This window comes from Aotus nancymaae, unplaced genomic scaffold (assembly GCF_030222135.1).
Source record: "Aotus nancymaae isolate 86718 unplaced genomic scaffold, 86718_ANA_hifiasm-v0.15.2.pri h1tg000041l, whole genome shotgun sequence".
NCBI classification, from domain to species: domain Eukaryota; kingdom Metazoa; phylum Chordata; class Mammalia; order Primates; family Aotidae; genus Aotus; species Aotus nancymaae.
The window spans coordinates 10310225-10335101 of NW_026988455.1; the positions used below are offsets into that span (position 1 = coordinate 10310225).

The window sequence follows — 24877 nt, forward strand, 5'->3', positions numbered from 1 at the left end:
ACCTCATCTCTACTAAAAATACAAAAATTAGCCGGGCATGGTGGCATGCACCTGTAATCCCAGCTACTCGGGAGGCTGAGGCAGAGAATCACTTGAATCCGGGAGGTGGATGTTGCAGTGAGCCGAGATTGCACCACTGCACTCCAGCCTGGGCAACAGAGCAAGACTCTGTATTGAAAAAAAAAATTTAATTAAAAAAAAAAAAGAGAGAGTCATTTGAAGGCAGGAGGTGGAGGTTGCAGTGAACCAAGATCACACCACTGCACTACAGCCTGGATGACAGAGCAAGACTCTGTATGGAGTGCCAGGCGCGGTAGCTCACGCCTGTAATCCCAGCACTTTGGGAGGCCGAGGTGGGTGGATCACGAGGTCAAGAGATCGAGACCATCCTGGTCAACATGGTGAAACCCTGTCTCTACTAAAAATACAAAAAATTAGCTGGGCATAGTGGCGCATGCCTGTAATCCCAGCTACTGAAGAGGCTGAGGCAGGAGAATTGCTTGAACCTAGGAGGCGGAGGTTTCGGTGAGCCGAGATCGCGCCATTGCACTCCAGCCTGGTTAACAAGAGCGAAACTCCGTCTCAAAAAAAAATTATAAAAAAAAGACTCGGTATGGAAAAAAAAATTTTAATTAAAAAAAAAAAGAGAGAGTCATTTGAATGCAGGAGGTGGAGGTTGCAGTGAACCAAGATCACACCACTGCACTACAGTCTGGGTGACAGAGCAAGACTCTGTCTCAAAAAAAAGTTAAAGGGATTACAGGGTGGCTCACGCCTGTAATCCCAGCACTTTGGGAGGCTGAGGCGGGTGGATCACGAGGTCAAGAGATCGAGACCATCCTGGTCAACATAGTGAAACCCTGTCTCTACTAAAAATACAAAAAATTACCTGGGCATAGTGGCGCGTGCCTGTAGTCCCAGCTACTCAGGAGGCTGAGGCAGGAGAATTGCCTGAACCCAGGAGGCGGAGGTTTCGGCGAGCCGAGATCGCGCCATTGCACTCCAGCCTGGGTAACAATAGCGAAACTCTGTCTCAAAAAAAAGACTCGGTATGGAAAAATAAAAATTTTAATTAAAAAAAAAAAGAGAGTCATTTGAATGCAGGAGGTGGAGGTTGCAGTGAACCAAGATCACACCACTGCACTACAGTCTGGGTGACAGAGCAAGACTCTGTCTCAAAAAAAAGTTAAATTGAACATTTTAATACCTCTTTCAGATTTATCTAAAACCTAGAAGGTTAGACTCATTACTAAGTACTCTTTATTCTCTCTGTCATTTTTCATAACCTTCCTATTGTAATTATAAGGTTTTAGAATTCAGTTTATCAATATAATATGTAAAATGGGATTCACTTTCCCATGTTCAAACATACACAGTAACAAAATAGCAAAATGAGCCAAAAGACTCTGTAATGCATTCATGCAATGAAATAACTATATTCCGTGACTGGTAATAGAAATCCTATAAGATGGATGAAAACTTAATTTCATCAAATAACATTAATACAAAAATTTAAATGATAATAGTAGTGTTTCCATTTTGGAATTATAAATCACTATTCACATCACTGAATTTTCTTCTAATCTGCTTCAAGACAAGACTCGTCTTTTTCTTTTCTGTATTAATCATTGAAGCTTAGTTTCTAATTAATTTTGGAGCATCAGAGCCTTTCAGCTTCTTGAATAAAGATATTGTTAAAATTCTAAAGTTTTGTTTGTTTGTTTGTTTGACTCAATTAATCGGATGCGTTTTAATGCCAAGTTTCCAAGACACAGAGGAGACTAGCCAAGGCACTCAAAAAAAAAAAAAAAAAAAAAAAAATCAATGAAGCAGCGCCCCTTAGTGGTAGAAGGACAAAATTATCGGTACAGTAAAGATTTTGCTGAGGTATACAATTGTTAAGTGCAAAATAATTTTCTCTTTAAAAAATCAGAAAGAATTAAGTAGAACATTTTAGAGTAATCATTGCAAAGTGGATTATGGGGATTCACAGGGTGTTTAGAAAGCCAAAAGGGAGTCATTGCATTGGCTGGGGAAAGTGAAAATCAAGGATTAACAGCCTTTAACATGTAGGAAATTAAATTATCCCTAATACAAGTAGCAGAGTAATCTCAACAGCCATTTGTCTTCCAATGACTCTTTCACTGAGATAAAGTACAAATGAAAGTAAGCTGATTTTGTAGATATATGGGGTAATTTCAGGTACAGTATTTACATGACCCTTTAGCATCATTGATTCATTAATATCAATACTCAGCAACATAAGACCTACCAGCCATCCTTTACAGTTGCAATCACTAATGTTCAGGGAAATGAGGGAAGTGGTAGAGTCAATACTTGGATGTCATTGTGTCCAGTTCTGTAACCCTGTAACTGGGTTCATCCATGGTCCACCACATAGAATGTACCCCACCCTAGAACTCCCCTTGTTTGCTAGCTAAAAGGTATACAGCTAAGTCATTACCGTGTGAACTCTGTAGCCAAACTGCTTGGGTTCAAAGTCAGGGTTTCCTGTAATCTCAGCACTTTGAGAGGACAAGGTGGGAGGATGCCTGAGGCCAGGAGTTTGAGATCAGCCTGGACAACATAGCTAGACCCTGTCTCTACAAAAGAACTTAAAACCTTAAAAAACAAAACAAAACAAAAAATCCCTGGCTTTGCTTTACATTGAGTGTGTAGCCTGTGGAATCACTTCAGTTTATCTCTGCTTCAGTAGAAGTAGTGGCAACAGTAACACAGTCAAGACATTGTTTTGAGGATTAAATGAGAAAACACAGTAAGTGTTTGGAGCTATGCCTGGCACCTAGTAAAAGTCTGAGAAACCTTAGTGGTAATTACCTGATACTGCATAGATGGACAAATTATTCAAAGCATCGCAAACTTTGGGTTCTATTAACCTCAGGATGCATACCAGCTATCAACAATGGTGAACTACTTGGGAGGAGCAGACTTTGGATGGAAATAGAACTTCAACATTTGTATTTGGCATACTTCAGTACTGTTTAAATGTGTTACAACATGTATGTTATACTATTGTAATTTTAAATACATAAATACAGAATATTTCAAAGCTTGCTTCAGTAATCCACTCTGGCCCTTAAAGTTCACTTGCTGGAATTTCTTTTATACATTTAAACCCCTGTTCTCTTAGACCTTTGTAAAGATGTCCCACCCATCCCCCAGGCTAATTTTTTGATGAGACATTTTGGTTACAATCCAGTAGTTGCTGACGACTGCACTCCAAGAGCACATCTGCAAGAAGGCATGTCAATGCTACAAACTCCTCTGCAGTGTAAGCACACTGGTGCTCAGCCTGAAAACTGAAGTCACGCACCAAAGAAACCAAGTCACGGTCACAGATTTCCGTTGGCAGCAGAGTACTGAAAGCTGTCACAGCATTCTTCTGTCTAGATGTCAGGCTGTCCATCTGCATTTGGACTGACAAGGAGAGGGAAAACTGAAAGGAGAACTAACCCCCAGGCATCCTTCCCAGTGTTGCACTGTAGCCCAGACCAAACCAGAACACGGCTGGCCACTGATGCTCTCCCGCCTCCTAGAGAACTGTGCAATTTAGACTTGCTCTAGAAATCTTGAGCAGCTTCTACCTGGGCGTGGTGGCAGGCGCTTGTAATCCCAGCTACTTGAGAGGCTCAGGCAGGAAAATCGCTGGAACCTGGGAGGCAAGGGTTGAAGTGAGCGGGGATCACGCCACTGCACTCCAGCCTGGGTGACAGAGTGAGACTCTGTCTCAAAAAAAAAAAGAAATCTTAAGCAGCTTCATGAGGACATATAATATCTAGTGAGGGATTTTTGAACAAATAGCCCTACAACTGTTGGATGAGTTCCTTAATTTCCTCTATAAAGAGAGTAATTAGTTAGGGTGATGATAGCTGCTGTAACAAAAGTTTATTTCTCCCTTACCAGACCCCACTGTGGGCTGGGCACAGTGGCTAACGCCTGTAATCCCAGCACTTTGGGAGGCCAAGGCGGGTGGATCACCTGAGGTCAGGAGTTCCAGACCACCCTGGCCAACATGATGAAACTCTGTCTCTACCAAAAATACAAAAATAAGCTGGGCATGGTGGCACATGCCTGTAGTCCCAGCAACTTGGGAGTCTGAGGCAAGAGAATTGCTTGAACCCAGGACGCAGAAGTTGCAGTGAGACGAGATTGCACCACTGCACTCTAGTTTGGACCACAGAGTGAGACTCTGTATCAAAAAAAATTCCACTGTGGATGCTCCTGGGCTGAAGGCAGTGGCAGGGCTCAGCTGTGAACAGTCCTTCAGGGACCCAAGTTGGTGAGGGGTCTGCCATCTCTAATGCTGGCTTCCAAAATCCCCTGGGCATTGGTCTCCAGCTGGTGGAACAGGAAAAGGAGCATGCATGGGAGGTTTTTACAGGCCAGGCCTGGAAATGGTGCCATTATATTCTGCCAGCTAGAACTCAGTCACATGGCTGCACCTATCTATCTGCAAGGCAAACTAGGAAATGTGGTTTATCTGTGTGCCCAGAGAAAAAGGGGGCATGGATTTGGCAAACAGAGAGCCAGAACCAGTCTCTGCCACAAGAAATCACATATTTACAATGAAGAATTGTAATAAAGATTAGAGATAATGTGGTGATGTATCCTTGGCCTACAGGCCCACAGAGGTTGGGAAAGACACGTCAAATGTGCAAAGAGGTGAGTAGTAGAACGCCCAAGCAGACGTGAGACAATAGGCTGAGCTGGAATAGTCACAAGCAACAAAGCTTAAGGTGCTGGCAGAGCAGACTGACTCATTTAGGGATAAGGGATTTGCGCTGGGGCACTCAGGTAGGCACTGATGCTGCTCACCAAAGGGCTTCAGTGCTGTGCCTTCAGGCCATGAGGAGGCACTCACTTCCTGCCCCACCCACTCCTATTCTGTGGTCAACAGGCGGAAGTGAAATGCCTAACTTCGGACTGAGCTTTTAATTGCTGGGATGAGGCTCCCTGGGGAACCTTTTTCCTTTGCCAATGACCATAGTCTGTGTTCCAGAGAGGGCCTGCTCCAACAGCCTGGGTCCTGGAAAAGGGCACAGAGCAGAGCCTCTTGGTGTCTAGGCAACATCTTGTCACTGAGATTTTTTTTCTTTTTTCTTTTTTTTTTTTTTTAGAGATGGGGTTTCACCATCTTGACCAGGTTGATCTCAAACTCCTGACCTCATGATCCACCAGCCTTGGCCTCCCAAAGTGCTGAGATTACAGGCATGAGCCACCGCACCTGGCATTTTTTTTTTTAATGAAGTTTTGCTCTTGTTACTCAGGCTGGAGTGCAATGTCACAATCTTAGCTCACCGCAACCTCTGCCTCCCAAGTTCAAGTGATTCTCTTGCCTCAGCCTCCTGAGTAGCTGGGATTACAGTCATGTGCCACTATTCCCAGCTAATTTTTCTATTTTTAGTAGAGACAGAGTTTCACTGCGTTAGTCAGGCTGGCCTCGAACTCCCGACCTCAGGTGATCTTTTCACCTCGACCTCCCAAAGTCCTGGGATTACGGGCGTGAGACACTGCGCCCAGCCAAGTCACTGAGATTTTTAAAGCTGTATATTACCGCAGCATAAACTGGCTTATTCTTACAGGTATAGACACCTTTTTTCAGCCAAGAGGCATCAGGTGGCCTGTGAGGGAAACCAACCAATCAACAAAAAGGCACTCTTGTCCATTTTAGCTCATTAGTTCCAAGAACTAAGGAACCATGCTTTTAAAAACATCATTTATGCATGATTGCCAAAATGCAGGCAAAGGAAGTGCTTAACAGACCTTGAATTATTTAAAATACTAATAAAACCAACTTTCAATAGAACCTCAGACATACTCTCTTCGTTAGAAGATCATTTGTCCCAATTTGAAGAAAGTTTCAAGCTACCAAGTACTGAAGAGCAATATTATGAGCAGATTAGTAACTAATCAACACCCCCCTCTATAACCTGGTATTATCAGAAATGAAAGAAAAATGAACAAGGGGGAGTTTTGGAGGGAACTGTGGGCAGCTGCCTGGAACATATTTATGTAGCGGACAAATCTGGCAACTTGGCTATCCTCTGGTCTCTCTAGAACTGATCCCCTGAATTAGGGCCAGCCTCCTGCACCGCTGGTTGCCTTACGGGCCAGCTCTGTGCTGTTTTCCCAATTCGTGCAATTCCACCTCAGATCTCATTCACATCAGCTCACACTGCAGGGTAACTTGACATGGAAGTACAACGAACGAGTGGGAGATCGTGGCTCTCTTTAATGCATTCCCCTAGAGTGACAAGAGCCATCCAACAGGGTATCCTCAGTTCTGCCTGCTTCAGCGTCACAGGAAGTCTGATGTTTCCACCTAGCTGGTGAAGCTGCTTTAACTAGAGCTCACCAAGCAGACTATAAAGTCCCTAAATGCAAGACCTTTATTTTACTCATCTGTGAATAGCACGGTAATTACTTAGGAGCCTGCTTTAAATTCAGTCAGATTCTGGCTTGAATATTGATCCCACCACTAAATAACTGGGTAACCTTGGCCACTCAACTTCCCTAACCCTGTTTTATAGTTTATGAGATAGGAATGATAATGCCCCGCTCCTTTGACTTATTGTGGAAATTAAATAGGACATGTATATAAAGCTACCAGTGCAGCTCAAAAGTCTTAATTGAGTGCTTGAAAGAACAGTGGATTCTATCCAATCAAGGGTGTATGATTTCAGAAGAGACTGTATCTCTTTATCAGGAGCTACAGTTTGGGCATGGTGGCTCACTCCAGTAATACCAGCACTTTGGGAGGCTGAGGTGGGAGGATCACTTGAGCTCAGGAGTTCAAGACTCGCCTAGGTAAACTAGTGAGACACCCTATCTCTAAAAGAAAAAAAAAGCTAGGCGTGGTGGCCCAAGCTTGTAGTCACAGCTACTGGAGAGGCTAAGGTGGGAGGTGGGAGAATCGCTTGTGCCCGGGAGTTCAGGGGCTGCAGTGAGCTGTGATGCTGTGATCACACACTACACTCCTGTCTGAGTGACAGGGCAAGACCCTATCACAAAAAAAAAAAAAAAAAAGAGCTATTAATACAAGCATGTACGTTTGCGATTGTGTCAGTGGTAGTTTAAAGGAGAAATCTTTTGCCAGAGGCTGCAAATGCTATAAAAGTTGGAGTGGAACAGTGCTTGCTTCAAGGGAAGAGATTGGTTTTCATTTTATCTCCATTGTTTGAATATATAGGTACATCATAACTTCAATAGGGATACCAAAATAAATAAATAAATTTTAAAAGTACATGAAAGGCCGGACGCAGCGGTTCACACCCCTAATCCCAACAACTGGTGAGGCCGAGGCGGGTGGATTGCTTCAGACCAGCCTGGCCAACAGAGCAAGACCAGCCCCTCATAGCAACAAAAAAAAGAACTTTTTAAAAAAAAGAATACGACTTTTTAGAATGTTCGGCTGGCAGGGTTGCCAGCTTATTTGCTGAGTCTTTTACCTCTAGAGATAGCGAGAGCAATGAAGAGAAAACATTCATTACCCGGTATTAATATTAATACGGCGGCTTCATTCCCACATGGACCTGGGGGGGACAAAGTCTCCTAATCCTGGACAGCTGCTCCCCGCCCTTCTTCACCGGCCGTCCGGGTATCTTTCTAGTCTTCCCTCCGTCTCTGGGGTGGGTCGTTTCCACCCCTCCTCCCTGGCCCAGGCTACTACGGGAAGGGAAGAAACTGAGGCCGGAAGGGCCGGGAGGGCCGGACCCAGCCGGGAGCGTGTGTCCCGGGCCTCCCCGCGGGCACGGCCGTTACGGCAGTTCCGGAGCCGCGGCGCCCAGGGCCGAGGGGCGGGCCCGAAGCCACGGCCTCGCCTCCGCCGCGCCCGCCGCTTCGCGGCCTCCCGGAGCCACGCCGCCATGCTGCAGAAGCGGGAGAAGGTGCTGCTGCTGAGGACTTTCCAGGGCCGCACGCTGCGGATCGTGCGCGAGCACTACCTGCGGCCCTGCGTGCCCTGCCACAGCCCGCTCTGCCCGCAGCCCGCCGCCTGCAGCCACGGTCAGGCCCGGGGCGGGAGCTGGCGGGCGGGAGCGGGCGGCCGCGGCGAGGGGGGTGAGCGCGGCCTGGAGGCGGAGCGCCAGCGGCAGGGGCACTGGGGCCTAGGCCCTGCGGCCCGCGCCCGCCCCCCGGCGTCACCCCCGGCCGTCTGCCGGTTGGGACCCAGCGGCCCGGGTCCGCACTTCCGGGGCGCCCAGCGCGGGACTCCCCGACTGCTCCGCCCTGTCCAATGGAAGGGCCTGAGAGACCCGCGCCCCAGCCCGGAGGCCGGGTGGCTCGGCTCCTCAGAGGGGCCCGAGGGCGCGGAAGCCGAGGCCTTCTCCCGCCGTCGCGGTGAAATGGGGAGGTCTCGAGCTGGGAGCCCCCGGGAGCTTTCGGCCAGCTGCTGCCGCGGCGGAGCTGACATCGCCTGCTTTGCAGCCTCAGGTTTCCTGACCTGCCGGCACTGATGCCCCAGACTTTCCCCCCGCAGATTTGTGAAGTATCAGGGCGGGCACTGGAGAGGAAAGTCAAGGGGAATTTGGACTGGGGACTCCTGAGCACCCGTCCTTGGTTTCTAGGCTGCAAGAGTGGCCGATAGAACGATGCACGTTATTGGTTCTCTTTCCCCCATGGGAGGATGAGCATTGGGGGTCCTTGTCAGCGAATGTTTGGAATCCTCCACACTTTGTGGTTCAGGTGAACATTTCAGATAGAGCTTGGACCAGTTATCAGATGCGGGCCTGGTGGAAACCCCATCTCTGCCCTCTTGCTTGCACTGAGCATTTTCTCAATTCAATCCTTGTGGCCCTTGGCTGCTGAGCACTTGGAGAAGCTTGACACAGAGCCAACTTGAAATTGCTGGGCGTCATACACAAGTGGTATAAATTTGGGGGTGCTTCATTTGAACGTGTTTGTCAATGATGAGTTAACACTGAAATATTCAGGTTATGCTGAAAATGTGTCATCCTCTCCTGCACCTCTGGCAACACCGTAAACCACGTTGAGCTTGTATTTACCACAGCTTCAAAAAACAATGAGGGTGCTCAATATACCTGAACTTTGGGCCTCTACCAAAGTAGATTTGTCTTTTAAAAACTTCCACCTTGGAGTTAAGACTGGAAGTTATTTAGCGTGCCAGAGCACTATGACATTTAGTCATAAACCAGGTTTGGAAACATTGTCTGATCTCTTATTTTGAATTATGTTTCAGATGGGAAATTCTTGTCTAGTGATGTGACTCATTACGTGATCCCAGACTGGAAAGTTGTTCAAGATTATCTTGAGATCCTTGAGTTTCCTGAGTTGAAGGGAATTATTTTCATGCAAACAGCTTGTCAAGCTGTACAGCATCAAAGAGGCCGGAGGTATATGTTTTGCATTCTTTATTTCTATATGCCATAGGTTCTCCCCACCTTAGAAAAGGTCTCTTGTTGGAGGGGGACGGGAGGAATTCATTATTTTGTCAGAAAGGACTTTTCAAACTAATTTCGTATTCTCTTTGATAGTGAGGAATGCGGTAACATTATTTTGTATTTCTGCTTCAACACCTGGCCAAGAGAGCTGACTGTAGATCAATAAACTGCAGTGTCCCCAGTATGTGGGTATTTAAGATTCTAGTGTGAATTGGCTTTTGGCTTGCGTTTTTATAGTGGCAGGGTTATTGCTTATTTCTCGTTGATAATGTGTGTTGTTTAATCTTATTTATAGATACATTGTTTCAGAAGCATACATTATTTTCTTGGGGAAAAGAGTACTTTATTTTTAAATTTTAAACTCTTTTGTTGTGGATGCAAATTGTACTTGTAATGATTTATTCAATGAAACCAGAAATAGCTTGTTTTATTTTTAGATTACTAGTGTAACTACCAGCCCTAGTCATTGTATTTGCTAAACAAAGGATTTCTAATTGAACCAGTCTAAAATTCTTGCCTTGTACTTAAATGAAGAATAGTTGTCTATCTTTTAAACAAATACTTTAAAAAATGATTTTGCTTCCTTTAACATTGGGAAAGGTTTATGACTTGAACTTAAGACTGTATGGAAATGGCATATTAGAATTATATGTCCAACCTCTTAACGCTCTAAGTTATTTAATAAGCACAAACTACACATTTATTCTTTTTTAAAATGTGGTTTCTTCAGGTCTTGGTAATAAAAGATGAAGTTTTTTATTTGTATATGAAAATGACAGATTGTCCTCTTATTATATGCTCAGTTCAAAAAACATGCATTAACCAGATTGTGTGCAGCGTTTTTCTGATAGAATATTTTTAAATGAGCTTCAAGTTTATTTTGTTCAGACACCAAGATATAGATGTTTATACACATCCAAATTTAAATGCTGCTCCAGGTGTCGTATTTCAATTTCTGCTACTAAAATCAATTTGTTGTTATCATTTGGATTGCTAACACACTGCCAGCCTTTTCAACTTCTGTTTTCTAAAATATTTTTAATGTTAAGGATTGTTTTAGAAACTAATTCCTGGGACATTCAAAGACAGAGAGTTGGAATTTAAATGTCTTTTCTCCTGAACGTTTGAAGAGTAGTTAACTTGATGAAGAACTATTGGTTTTCCACTGCTTTATCATGTCTTTGAATATACTAAATGTGAAAACAAAAGATGAGGAGTTATGAAATAGGGCCATATGATAATACCCTGATTTTGTTCGTTTGGTAAGCACTTTTTGAGCTCTTAGTTCTAGGCCTTGGGGAATGAAAAAGAAGTCGTAGTCCTTCTCACAACAAACCTATTGTCTTACTGGGGTTAGATGGAAGAAACCAGACAGTTATTATGACCAACCTTAGATACACAAAGGATAATTTAATGTGGACTATGCAAAGTGCAGAAATAAATGTGAGACAGAGAGATTAGACCAGAAAATCCTCTGGGGGAAGTGGATTTGAGCCTGGTCTTCAAGGGTGTAACACGAGCATGATGGAAGAAGAGGAAGAAATCAGCACTTGGCACTTTGCTTGGCACTTTGTTTACCTGCTCACCAACCAGCAGGTATGTTCAGGTTGACACAGCTAAATGACCCAAATTGCCTAAGCTCTAGAAAGTGTAATTTATTGAAGCTAACTTTTTTTTTTTTTGAGATGGAATTTCGCTCTTGTTGCCCAGGCTGGAGTGCAGTGGCACGATCTAGGCTCACTGCAATCTCTGCCTCCCGGGTTGAAGCGATTCTCCTGCCTCAGCCTCCCGAGTAGCTGGGATTACAGGCATGCGCCACCACACCCGGCTAATTTTTGTATTTTTAGTAGAGACAGGTTTTCTCCATGTTGGTCAGGTTGGTCTCAAACTCCCGACCTCAGATGATCCGCCCACCTCAGGCTCCCAAAGTGCTGGGATTACAGGCATGAGCCACCTGCCTGGCCGGCTAACTTTAAAATTAATAATAGGCATTGAATACATAAGATCTGGGAGACTTTCTTTATTAATTCAGCCTTACTAAGTGTTATGTATAAGTTGTTTGACTTTTTTTGATTGACAGATTAAAATTGTATATATTTGGCCAGGCCCGGTAGCTCACGCTTATAATCCGAGCCCTTTGGGAGGCCAAGACAAGGAGGATAACTTGAGTCCAGTTCAAGACCACCTGGGCAACATAGTCAGACCCCTGTCTCTATTTTAAAATTTATTTGAAAATATCATATATATTTATGGTATACAACATGATGTTTTGAAATATGTATACATTGTGGAAAGGCTGAATCAAGCTAATTATTAGCATATGCATTACTTTACATACTTACCATTTTTTTGGTAATAATTGACTTTTTATATTTAACTGAACTTGGCCTAGCAGAAGCTCTCTAATGTTTTGTTCATTTAATGCTGGGAAACATTTTGTTTTGTTTTTCAGTTCTTCCTTGGAGATTTTTGAGATGCAGTCAATAATTCATTTTATCCAATATGCTTTTAGGAATTATTGCCTAGGAAAGTTTTGTCAGTTAATAATTCTTGGTCCCGTCTGGTGTCTGATATAGGATACTTTGCTTGTTCCTTTTGATTCCCTCTTGAATTCCTTCTGTATAACTTCAGAGAGTCTCCATATTTCATGCCTCAGTTTCTTGACAGTATAAGATTGGAATCTGTCCAGGCTCAGTGGCTCGCGTCTATAATCCCAGCACTTTGCGAGGCCGAGGCAGGTGGATCACTTGAGGTCAGGAGTTTGATACTAGCCTGGCCAACATGACAAAATCCTGTCTCTACTAAAAATACAAAAATTAGCCAGACGAGGTGGCGCATGCCTGTAATTGCAGCTACTCAGGAGGCTGAAGCAGAAAAATCACTTGAACCCAGGAAGCAGAGATTGTAGTGAGCCAAGATCATACCACTGCACTCCAGCCTGGGCAGCAAGATTGAGACTCTGTCTCAAAACAAAGGAAAAAAAAGATTGGAATTGTAGAATATTATGGTTGGAGAGATCTGAAAGGTCAGGTGGTCTAACTCCTCATCAATACCTCAGTGTTCTCAACATGAGTGATATAACAACCTTGTTTCTAAAAGAAAAAAATCCTCCTGGTCACCCATGTTGATTTATTGTCTTCTATTGTTATTTATGGTTTTTCCTTTTTTTTTTATTCTTTTTTTATTGTTTTTTTTTTTTTTTGAAATGGAGTTTCACTCTTGTTACCCAGGCTGGAGTGCAATGGCGCGATCTCGGCTCACCGCAACCTCCGCCTCCTGGGTTCAGGCAGTTCTCCTGCCTCAGCCTCCTGAGTAGCTGGGATTACAGGCACGTGCCACCATGCCCAGCTAATTTTTTTTGTATTAGTAGAGACGGGGTTTCACCATGTTGACCAGGATTGTCTCGATCTCTTGACCTCGTGATCCACCTGCCTCGGCCTCCCAAAGTGCTGGGATTACAGGCTTGAGCCACCATGCCCAGCCTTTTTTTATTGTTATATAAATATGTTTAAACATAAATCTAGATATAAGTCCTCATGTTTAAGTACTTTAATACAATCCTAATGTAAGTTAATAATCAAAGTTACAAAATCAGAAAACTGCAAATGAACGTTATTTAACGTGACAGATGACATTGTTTGGCTGAAACACAACCACCGGAGTTGTGTTTACAATAGAAAGACATAGCCTTTCATCTGGTTATATTTGTAATAAGATTTTATATTCAATAATATCAATGCAGAGAATGCTTGTTTTCATAAGTATATTGCACAAAACAGTATGACTAATGACAGGTCTTCAGTCCTGCAGGATAATCACATGTCCTGCCATCTAATCCTCAAATCAATGCTTATTTAATGAGGAGGCCCCCCGACAACTCTGTAAGGCTGTTTTGTCTACCATGTTCATGTGTTCACATGTGTGTTGGTTTATTCAACAAATGTTCACCAAGAGACTGTATGTGCCAAAAACTGCTAGCACTGTGGATACAATGGCGAACCAGAGCAGACGGTGTCCTGGCGGGGAGACAGGCAGTAATTGGGCTATCACACAAACAGATGCAGAACTGCAACTGTGACAAAGGCACTGAAGCACAGGGACAGGGCACTAGGAGAGCCCAGACCAGCCAGGGAGGCGAGAAGGGCTTTCCTGAGGGGGATGCTTAGGCGGGGTCTCAGGGTTGGCATAAACCAGGCAGAGTGGAGAGAAAAGCTTTCAAGGTAGAGGAAAATGCCTGTGCAGGGCCCATGGCGAGGGGCCTGTGGCACGCTCAAGGAGCTGAAAGAATGTCTGGGTTGGATAGAAGGTCTCGTGGGCCTCAGGGATGTCAGGGAAAAGTTTTAAGCAAAGTGGGATAACATGATCAGATTCCTGTCATAAAAGGATTACTCAGCTGGGTGTGGTGGTTCATACCTGTAATCCCAGTACTTTGGGAGGCCAAGGTGGGTGGATCACCTGAGCTCAGGAGTTCAAGACCAGCCTGGCCAATATGGTGAAGCCCATCTCTATAAAAATACAAAAATTAGCTGGGCATGATGTCGGGTGCCTGTAATCCCAGCTACTTGGTAGACTGAGGCAGGAGAATCGCTTGAACCCGGGAGGCAGAGGTTGCAGTGAGCTGAGATCATGCCATTGCACTCCAGCCTGGGTGACAGAGCAAAACTCTGTCTCAAAAACAACAACAAAAATGGGATTACTGGGCCAGGTAGAGAAGAGGCCTGGAAAAAAGAAGTGAGGAGGCTTTTGCTTTAGTCTAGGTGAGGGAATGTTGGTAGCTTAGAGATAGAAATAGATGTTTCCAAGAGTTCTCTCATTTAATAGGTAAAAATCTATAAAACTTCCTAAATATATAACTGAGAGTATTGAAAACATGTCAACATTGAAACTGAAAACATCATACACAGCCAGGCGCAGTGGCTCACGCCTGTAATCCCAAAACTTTGGGAGGCCAAGGTGGGTGGAATTGCCTGACTTCAGGAGTTCAAGACCAGCCTGGGCAACATGGTGAAACCCATCTCTACTAAAATACAAAAAATTAGTTGGCCATGGTGGCGCACACCTACAGTCCCAGCTTCTTGGGAGGCTGAGGCATGAGAATTGCTTGAACCCAGGAGGCGGAGGTTGCAGTGAGCCAGGATCGCTCCACTGCACTCCAGCCTGGATGACAGAGCAGGACTCCATCTCCAAAAATAAATAAATAAATAAAAATGAAAACATCATATACATGGCAGCTTTCTTCATCATAGCCAAAAAGTGGAAACAGCCCAAATGTTCATTAATTTATTATGGTTAAGCAAAATGTGGTCTATCCATACAGTGGAATATTATTCGGCCATAAGACGGAATGACATACTGATTGATATAAGCTACACCATAGATAAACCACAAAAACATGCTAAGTGAAAGAAGCCAGCACACACATAAAACATCATATGTTGTATAATTCCGTTTATGTAAAATGTCCGGAATAGGCATATCAACAGAGACAGAAAGTAGATTAGTGGTTGCCAGGGGCTTGGGTCCAAGGGGAACAGGCAGTGACTGCTTCATGGATGGATACGGGTTTCTTTTTCGAGTGATTAAAATGTTCTGTAATTAGATCATGGTGATGGTTGCATAACTGTGACTTTACTAAAAATCACTGAATTCTGTGTGTTTTAAGGGTAAATTTTATGGTATGTGAATTATATCTTAATGAAGCTGTTTTTAAAACCTCTAGAACTAGTGATAGATTTAGATATGTGAGGTGGTAGGGAAGATGGGGTCAAGGGTATCACTGAGGTTTCTGGCTTGCATGACTGGATGGAGAGAGGGAACGCTAGAGAAAGCCTGGGGGCAAGGTTGAGACTTTGAAGTGTCTCTGGGGCATCTGTGAGGGCCGCACTGACACCAAATGGCAGTGCAGTTAGAAAGCAGTCATTCACATGACCCCAAATGTACTCCAGAAAAATGTTTTGTGAGTATTGTCTAATATAAATGGAAATATAAACTTGTAGAAAACTCAATGGTCTCTGCAGGTAAGTCTCTGAGACCCTACCAGGGTTGACGAAATACATCTAGTACAGAATTCACTTTGTAGGTCTTTCCTCTGGTGGGGGACTTCCACTTCTTTCTTTGAGATGGAGTCTTGCTCTGTCACCCAAGCTGGAGTGCAATGGCGCGATCTTGGCTCACTGCAACCTCCGCCTCTCGGGTTCAAGCCATTCTCCTGCCTCAGCCTCCCAGGTAGCTGGGACTACAGGCATGCACCACCACTCCCGGCTAATTTTTTTGTGTTTTTAGTAGAGATTGGGTTTCACCATGCTGGCCAGGCTGGTCTCGAACTCCTGATCTAAAGTGATCTGCCCACCTTGGCTTCCCAAAGTGTTGGGATTATAGTTGTAAGCCACTGTGCCGGCCAAGGGGGCTCCCACTTCTAATCCTTAGAGAGTACAGTCAGCAGCGGGAACGGATATTGCATCTGTAGGTAAGGTCACCACTGAATAAAAATAGTAAAAAAAAAATAATAACCTAAAAGAAGGTAGGTTTAACTGTCCCTCTAAGAAATTGATTAAAACGTTAAGATGATAAAATTTTAGAAAACATCCAAGCCAGTCCAGGAACTAAGGTTTTTCTGTAAGACTTGATTATTTATTTTTATTTATTTTTGAGAAGGAATCTGGCTCTGTCACCCAGGCTGGAGCACAATGGCGCCATCTCAGCTCGCTGCAACCTCTGCCTCCTGGGTTCAAACTGTTCTTCTGCCTCAGCCTCCCGGGTATCTGGGATTACAGGTGTCCACCACCATGCCTGGCTAATTTTTGTATTTTTAGTAGAGACAGGGTTTCGTCATGTTGGCCAGGCCGGTTTCAAACTCCTGACCTCGAGTGATCAGCCTGCCTCGTTCTCCCAAAGTGCTGGGATTACAGGCGTAAGCTACCACACCCAGCCTGTACTTGACTATCTGAAACCATTGTTCTCCTGTCATTGTAGTCAAATTTGCTTTAGGCACTTGGTGCTGTTTGCTGACTCCACGCAGGATATTCATCTATCTAGTCCCATCATATGCATTGCAAAACCCTGACTAGCAAAAAATATGACTATATTGTATATATGCACTATTAAATTATAACCGTTAAGCCCACATGTCTACAAGCAAACCCGACTGTCACTCTCAAAGTGATTGGCTGTTTGTTTCCTGCTTTCTGCATTAATATTCTTGTACCATTTGTTCACTTGTTTTATCTGGCTGATTGGTAGCTGACAAATGGAAGCTTGCACTGAAAGTCTAAGGAAATATATATGGGAGTGAAACTTAAAATTGAGAACATTTTTGTTAAATTATATGTTTTTCTAAATATTAGGAAGGATTGTCATTAATCTGGTGGTAACCCCTGGGTCTGGCTTGTGGCACATCAGTATTTGCAGAGGACAGAATTCAAGAAACCCTGGGTCTGCACAGTGGCTCATGGTCAGCACGTTGGGAGGCTGAGGTGAGATTGCTTGAGTTTAGGAATTTGAGATCAGCTTGGGTAACATAGTGAGACCCTGTCTCAATAAAAAATACAAAAGAAAAAATTAGCTGGGCATGGTGGTGTGCGTATGTAGTCCTGGCTGCTCGTGAGGCTGAGGTGAGGGAACACTTGAGACTGAGAGTTTGAGGCTGCAGGGAGCTGTGATTGTGCCACTGCGCTCCAGCCTGGGCAACAGAGTGAGTCCCTGTCTCAAAAAAAAAAGAGATCTCTGGGTCTGAAGTGAAGGTATAAAAACAAATGCAGTGATGTCTGTGAAGCTTAGCAAAAGGCAACTGGGCTCTGGAAATGTCCGTTTATTCAGGGGTGTTACTATCCTGGTCTTGGATCACTGTGATCATGTAGGGCTGTGCATTCATTTGTTCATTTGGAAAGCACCTGTTGTGGGTGAAGTAAAGCTGTGCTGTCTGCTGTCTCACACTTTCTGCCCTGCTGTCCTCTCTTGGGCCCTTTGTCTCTGCTTACTCTTATTCATCCTTCAGGGCTCATGGGTCACCTCCTCCAGGAAGCCTTCCCATCCCTCCCATCTCCTTTCAAGACACTTATCCCACTGAAATGGGTGGTTCTGTGTTATGTTTGGTTTGTTTTTGCCAGGTAGCATAGCCTTTTTATTAAATGTGGTAAAATGTACCTACATAAAATTATCATTTTAACCATTTTTAAGTGCAGTGTTCAAGGGGATTAAATACATATTCACTGTTGTCAGCCATCACTAACATCTGTCTCCAGAACTTTTCATTGATCCTAACTGAAACGGTACACCCTTTAGATGCTATCTCCCCTCCCTGCCCCTTTTCTACTATTCTACCTTCCATCTCTATGAATTTGACTACTCTTAGTACCTCATGTAACTGGAATAACACAGTGTTTGTCCTTTTGTGAGTAGCTTATTTCACTCTGCATAATGTGTCACGGTTCACCCATGTTCTGGCATGTGCTGCAATTGTCTTCCTTTTCAAATGTGAATAATATATTCTACATTATGCTTATCCATTCATCCGTGGATAGATTGTTTCCACCTTTTGCCTATGTACTGTGAGTAATATTGCTATGAATATAGGTATACAAATGTCTATTTGAGTCCTCGCTTTGAATTTAGGTATATACCCAGAAGTGGGATTGCTGGATCGTATGGTAGCTATATTTTTCCTTTCGTTGCTGTAGACATGGGGCACTGCCCTATCTATGCCATAGGTCACTATTCAGATGCAGTGGGATGGCTAGTTGGTGTCCCCAAGGGCATTCAGTGCAGCAGGCTTCACCTCCCCCAGCAAACCTGGCACACAGAAGCGCAGCAAAGATTTGCTGAATTAAGGATGTTTAGCAGGGGAGACCACTAGTAAACAAATAAATACAGTAAGTTCAGGTGTTTTGTAAGAGTGTACAAAATGTGATGGTAGGTAAAGGGAACAAAAACTTCTAGGGAACAGAGTCAGGAAGAGCAGGCAATATTTTTTGAACAAATTGCAGATGTTTATGAAATCTCTCCAAAAATCGCTCCTATTATTTAATTAAAAAGTGCTCATTCTGAAAATTCCAAGCATTACCAAAATGGACAAGGCAGAAAATGAAAGCCTGCCCACACTGTTAACAGTGTGGCATAGACTCTTCTAAGAGACTTTTAAAATAAGTTTTAAATGTGTCTTTATCCAGGCATGATGGCTTACACCTGTAATCCCAACACTTTGGGAGGCCAAGGCAGGAGGATTGCTTGAGCCCAGGAGTTTGAGACCAGCGTGGTCAACATGGCAAGACCCTGTCACTACAAAAAAATACAAAAATTAGCCAGTTGTATTGGGGTGTGCCAGCTACTCGGGAGGCTGAGGTGGGGGGATCATCTGAGCCCAGGAGTTTGAGGCTGCAGTGAGCCATGATCCTGCCACTGCATTCCAACCTGGGTGACAGAGTGAGACCCTGTTTCAAAAAAAAAAGTGTCTTTGTGAAAGTGGGAAAATTACTAGTATGATATATGCTACGCATCTTGAGGGGTGAGGGAACAGCTTTTGTTTGTACAAGTGGAATTCTGTTAAGAAAAGCTGCCATTCCCAGAAATGAACCTGAATCCCTTTGTTTATTAATATATTTTATGGCCAGGCATGGTGGCTCACGCCTGTAATCCCAGCACTTTGGGAAGCCAAGGCTGGTGGATCACCTGAGGTCAGGAGTTTCAGACCAGCCTGGCAAACATGGTGGAATCCAGTCTCAACTAAAAATACAAAAATTAGCCAGGCATGGTGGTGCATGCCTGTAATCCCAGCTAATTGGGAGGCTGGGACAGGAGAATCACTTGAATCTGGGAGGCGGAGGTTGCAGTGAGCCGAGATCGTGCCACAGCAGCCTCGGCAACAGAGTGAGAAAAAAAAAAGATATTTTATAAGTTGCTATTTATGATCCTTTTTACAGTGACTCAGAATTAGAATTACTAAGAAAATAAAATCTATTCCTTGTTTTCTAATAAAGTATAAGACCACACAGATTGGTGGTCAGTGTTTACGCATTTAACAAGATTCATTGGGGAGTTCTGCCTTTGCTTCAGTTAAAAGACTCAATTTTTAAAACCTATGATGGCAGACTAGAGGTACAGAAGGAAGGGTACAAATGCTATTTATTAAAACACATGTTAAATCTGATTTAATATGAACCCATTTTTATTTTATTTTTATTTTGCTAGAGACAGGGTCTCATTCTGTTGCCCAGGCTGGAGTGCAGTGGCCTAATCATAGCTCACTGCACCCTGAGACTCCTGGGCTTAAAGGACCCTCCTGCCTCAGCCTCCTGAGTAGCTGGGACTACAGGCACGTACCACCATGCCCAGCTAATTTTTTTTTTTTTTCTGTTGTGGCATATACCTTTGCAAATATGCCCAGCTAATTTTTGTATTTTTATTTTGTGTAGAGATGAGGTCTCGCTATGTGGCTCAGGCTGGTCTTCAACTCCTGGGCTCAAGCAGTCCTCCTGCTTCAGCCTCCCAAAGTGCTGAGATTACAGGCATGAGCCACCATGTCCAGCAATTTATCTTTAAATAAGCAGTTGGCTCCCTTTAACATAACTGAGTGTTTTCTGTAATTTCATATTACCTAGACTATTGAAAAGCACCTTCTTAGAAACTGACCCATAGAAGACTTGATGTTTGATGTGTGACTTCGGCCAGCATTGTGGGAAGGATCTTTTTTTGTTGTTTTTTGAAACAAGGTCTCGCTCTGTCCCCCGGGCTGGAATGTAATGGCACAATCACAGCTCACTGCAGCCTTGACTTCCCAGGCTCAAGCAATCCTCCTACCTCAGCCTCCCAAGTAGCTGGGACTACAGGTGTGCACTACCACGCCTGGCTAATTTTTGTATTTTTTGGTAGAGACAAGATCTCCCTATGTTGCCCATGCAGATGTTGAACTCCTGGTCTCAAACCATCCTCTTTCCTCGGCCGTGGGAAGGATCTCTTGATGGGCAAAACCTTAAAACTTTCTCTTAGTTGTCTGACAGATGAGGCCAGCTCTCACTTATGTAAATCATGGTGGCTGCATAAATAAAATTCGCAGATAAATCACCAAACTTATTTACCTTACACGTTCTTTTCTAGGGCTGCCAGCAAAAAATCAAATATATTAATGCTTAATGGTATTTATAGAACAAAGTAAGGTCCAAAAATAAAGTCCTAAACTCTCTGCTTGTCTCGGTGTACTCAGGCTTTGAAGAAGGAGGCTAGGCAGGGCAAGGCAGTATAATTACATAACAAAATGACTAGAAGTCTCTGAAGGGGAAAGAAGGAAAGGAGTTTAATTGATCTGCAAACTAATTAACTAGGCCCTGCCCAAGCACGTTATAGCAGGCAAAATCGAGAAACGGTGGCAACCAGATACTGAGCACTGAGCACACTGAGACCAATATAAATACATGTTTTTCAGGTTTAAAGTAATCAATCTTTTGCTCTAAAATACCCCATCCTATTTTGATCCTTAGTAAGAGATGGCAGCGGATGAGTACCTGCTTCGTTAGATTTATTTTTCTCCCCCCGTCACAGACAGTATAACAAACTGCGAAACCTGCTGAAGGATGCCCGTCATGATTGCATCCTCTTTGCTAATGAATTCCAGCAATGCTGCTATCTGCCTCGGGAAAGAGGAGAGTCCATGGAGAAGTGGCAGACCAGGTATGGCCGTGACTTGCTGTGGTTTTCATACCGTCGTCTTCTTTCATTTCCTCCTCATTTGCTGTTTGGGAGTTCATCTGAATAGTATGCTAGACTAAACGAACAATTATTCTGGAACCATGATTAACACCAAAATGCTTAACATGTCAATATTTTAGATATATCATTTAAATGCTTAACTGATATATATATTTTTAAATTGTAGTTAGGAAGATTTAGGTACCCAGAGTATGTTTGCCCCAGACCCAACAGCTAACAGGATCATTCCAGTGACCTAGAAGTATAACTTTAATATGTGTATGTACGTGGAAGGCAGGTTTTGTTTTGTTTTTTTGGGGTTTTTTTTGTTGTTGTTTGTTTGTTTTTCTTGAGCCAGGGTTTTTTGCTTTGTCACCCAGGATGATACAGTGGTATGATCACAACTCACCTTCTGGGCTCAAGTGATCCTCCCACCTCAGCCTCTCAAGTAGCTGAGACCACAGGCATGTGCCACCACAGTTGGCTAGTTTTTGTATTTTTTGAAGAAATGGGGTCCCAGTATGTTGCCCAGGCTGGTCTTGAATTCCCGGGTTCAAGCGATCCGCTCGTCTTGGCCTCCCAAAGTGCTGGGATTATAGGTGCCAGCCACTGTGCCTGGCCAGGCTCCTACTTCCAGTCTTACTCAACCGAAACTGGTCATTTTATTCTGAAAAAGCTGCTTCAGGAAAGACAGTGTCCTGGGTTTAAGTCTTCCTGAAAGCAGAGCCTAAAGCAAGCCCTTGAATGTGGAGTATTTATGTGGAAAGCAATTCCCAGAAGCAGGAGTGAGGGAGCAGGGAGAGTGAGATGGAGACGGAGGGAAGATGGTGAAGGACGTGCTGCAGCTGTGGGGAGCAAAGGCTGCATCAGTGCTGCTGAGGAGCCACACGGAATGTGCCTCAGAAGTTACCTTGAAAGCTGGGCACAGTGGCTCACGCTTATAATCCCAGTACTTTGGGAGGCTGAGGCAAGAGGATCAGGAGGTTTTGTTTTTGTTTTTGTTTTTGTTTGAGACAGTCTTGCTCTGTCGCCCAGGCTGTAGTGCAGTGGCATGATCTCGGCTCACGGCATCCTCTGCCACCCGGGTTCAAGCGATTCCCCTGCCTCAGCCTTCTGAGCAGCTGGGACTACAGGTGCATGTCACCATGCCTGGCTAATTTTTTTTTTTTTGTATTTTTAGTAGAGATGGGGTTTCACCATGTTGGCCAGGATGGTCTCGATCTCCTGGCCTCGTGATCTGCCTGCCTCAGCCTCCCAGAGTGCTGAGATTACAGACGTGAGAGGATCAGGAGTTTGAGACCAGCCTGGGTAACATAGTGAGACCCCATCTGTACAAGGAGTTAAAAATTAGCCGGGGATTGGCAGGGCATGGTGGCAGGATAGCAAATTAAAAGCCAGATGTGAAATTCTGAACAAGAGCTTGTGTTTGTCTACCTGGGGAGGGCTCACATGCCCTTTGCTTTTCCAGGAGCATATACAATGCGGCTGTTTGGTACTATCATCACTGCCAGGACAGGATGCCAATTGTTATGGTGACAGAAGATGAAGAAGCAATTCAGCAATATGGAAGTGAAACAGAAGGAGTATTTGTGATTTCTTTCAAGGTATTTTCAGACGAGTATGAGTGCTCATTTCCCAAGTAGTACCCATAAGGCTCTAGATCCCTTTGGTAATAGAGAAAAGAGAAAATACAAGAGGAATAGACGTTAGGAAGTTCCCTTTTGGCCAGGCATGGTGGCTCATGCCTGTAATCCCAGCACTTGGGAGGCCAAGATGGGAAGATCACTTGAGCTTAGGAGTTCAAGACCAGCTGGGCAATCTATTGAGACCTTGTCTCTACAAAAACTTAAAAAATCCAAGGATGGTGGCATGCACCTGTAGTCCCAGCTACTCAAGAGGCTGAGGTAGAGAATTACTTGAGCCTAGGAGATGGAAGCTACAGTGAGCTGTGAATACACCACTGTACTCAAGCCTGGGTGACAGAGCAAGACCCTATCTCAACAAAAGAAGTTCTATGTCTTCATTATGCCTCAACTGTTTAACGTTGACTTTCACAAATTCAGACTAACTTTGACTGTAAGGCTCATATCATCTAATGCCATCCCAGTAAACTACTGACAGTAAACTAATATTTATAACTATAACAGTAATGGTAATGGTGATGATGATGATACTAGGTTGGATAAAATTGCCAACATTCTTGTTGTTGACCTATAAAATGGCAGTTTGACTTAGTTCTGCCTAATGGTAATAACCAACACATATCTATACCAGGCACTCTTCTATGTGTATTATTTCATTTAATTCTTGCAGCAACCCTATGAGGTAGGTATTATTATTTCATCTTATAGGTAAGGAAATGGAAACACAGAAAGACTAAGTAACTTGTTTAGAGTCACACAGTAGAAAATGGTAGGCCTATGATTAAAATCCAGGCAGTCTGACCCCAAAGCTCTTAGCTATCATGCTATACTGCCCCCCAAGTTATTTTTCTGAAAACACACACGAAACAAACTGTCTTAAAGGCCAGTCTTTTTTTTTTTTAATTGTTCCTCACTCTTCCCCACTCATGAATGTTCATGGGGGTTAATAGGAATAAATAAAAGGGTTGATATGTGATATTATATATGTGAATGCTGTCAGATCTGCTTGGTACAGATCTCAGACAGGAGTGACATTATCAGTGACAGTTTCATTGGGCTGTGTCAGCAACACAGTTCTTCCTATCTCTTAGGTACCTTTTGTGAGAGTAGGATGACTGTTAATGTCTCAACAGATCACTGGGCTCTTCTGTCTGCCCAGTTGGTTAATTAAGTTCCACTTGTTGATATCATTTTTTGGTGCAGAAACTAGAATAAGGCTCTGTATTACCCCCTGTCAGTTTACAGAAAGTCTAGTTGGGTTTTGAATTGTAGATTTCATAAGGGTTCCCAGGTGCATGTATTGCTAAAGATTTGCCAATAGAATTTTCTTGGCCCTGCTATAAAAAAGTGCTCTGGCATGCTAGAGAATTCCAGGGGCGCTGGATATTAATGGCAGTGTCATTTGCTTTTTCTGTTGCAATACATCATGTCTTGTTCCTGCAGAGGACAGTTGACTAAAATTACATTTTTCTACTTTTTGTGAAAATTACTTTTCTTTGTAGTCCAGTGGTATAGTACAGTTTAATTTTCTATAGCGTTTCTCAAGAAAACTGTGACCAAGGGCTTCATAGAGGTGAATGATAGTAGAAAAAAGAGATATTGTGACATTCAGATGAGAGGGAAGCCCAGAATTCTCTGTGGAGACTTGAAGTGAGATGGAGAAGAGCCAAGACGATAAATCCCTCTTGAAGAGGTGGTTCATAATGACAAAGTGTGGTGTTGCTAAGTGATAAGTGACTGTAGAATTGGGGAACTGATGTTAGCACAGACAGACTTTCTGGAAGGAGCAGGGAAAGAAAGGAAGGACTTTACAGGACTCTGAAGTCAGTGGGAGAAGTGCTGGAGTTGACAGTAAGTATAATCTATTTCCTTTTCACTTTGAGAAAAGAGAATGTGCAAGACTTTACCCCTCAGATGAGTTAAAATACATAAAAAAGACAAGAATGGCCCTGCACAGTGGCTCATGCCTGTAATCCAGCACTTAGGAAGGTCAAGGCAGGAGGAGCACTTGAGCCCAGGAGGTCAAGGCTACAGTGAGCCAAGATCACACCACTTGTACTCCAGCATGGGCGACAGAGCAAGACCCTGTCTCTAAAAAAACAAACAAAAAAGGGCCAGGCACGGTGGCTTATGCCTGTA

General features: G+C 43.7%; 2 protein-coding genes across 3 annotated transcripts in view; one reads left to right on the forward strand and one right to left on the reverse strand.

Moving 5' to 3' along the window:
* MEGF11 (multiple EGF like domains 11) overlaps positions 1-7623 on the reverse strand; it is a 432868-nt gene extending 425245 nt beyond the window's left edge. The window contains exon 1 of the mRNA XM_064361459.1: positions 7512-7623. The gene's annotated coding sequence lies outside the window, so the exon portion shown is untranslated. The remainder of the gene's footprint in view (positions 1-7511) is intronic.
* Positions 7624-7886: 263 nt separating this feature from the next.
* The window catches only part of DIS3L (DIS3 like exosome 3'-5' exoribonuclease), a 43138-nt gene continuing 26147 nt past the window's right edge, over positions 7887-24877 (forward strand). Inside the window, exons 1-4 of one of the 2 annotated variants that reach the window (XM_012454510.2) lie at positions 7887-8025; positions 9218-9371; positions 20949-21077; positions 22564-22699. In XM_012454510.2, the coding sequence (XP_012309933.1) occupies positions 7887-8025; positions 9218-9371; positions 20949-21077; positions 22564-22699 (558 nt within the window). Of the gene's footprint in view, positions 8026-8552; positions 8704-9217; positions 9372-20948; positions 21078-22563; positions 22700-24877 lie in introns of those variants that run through there. The other variant, XM_021672051.2, reaches the window with a different exon arrangement.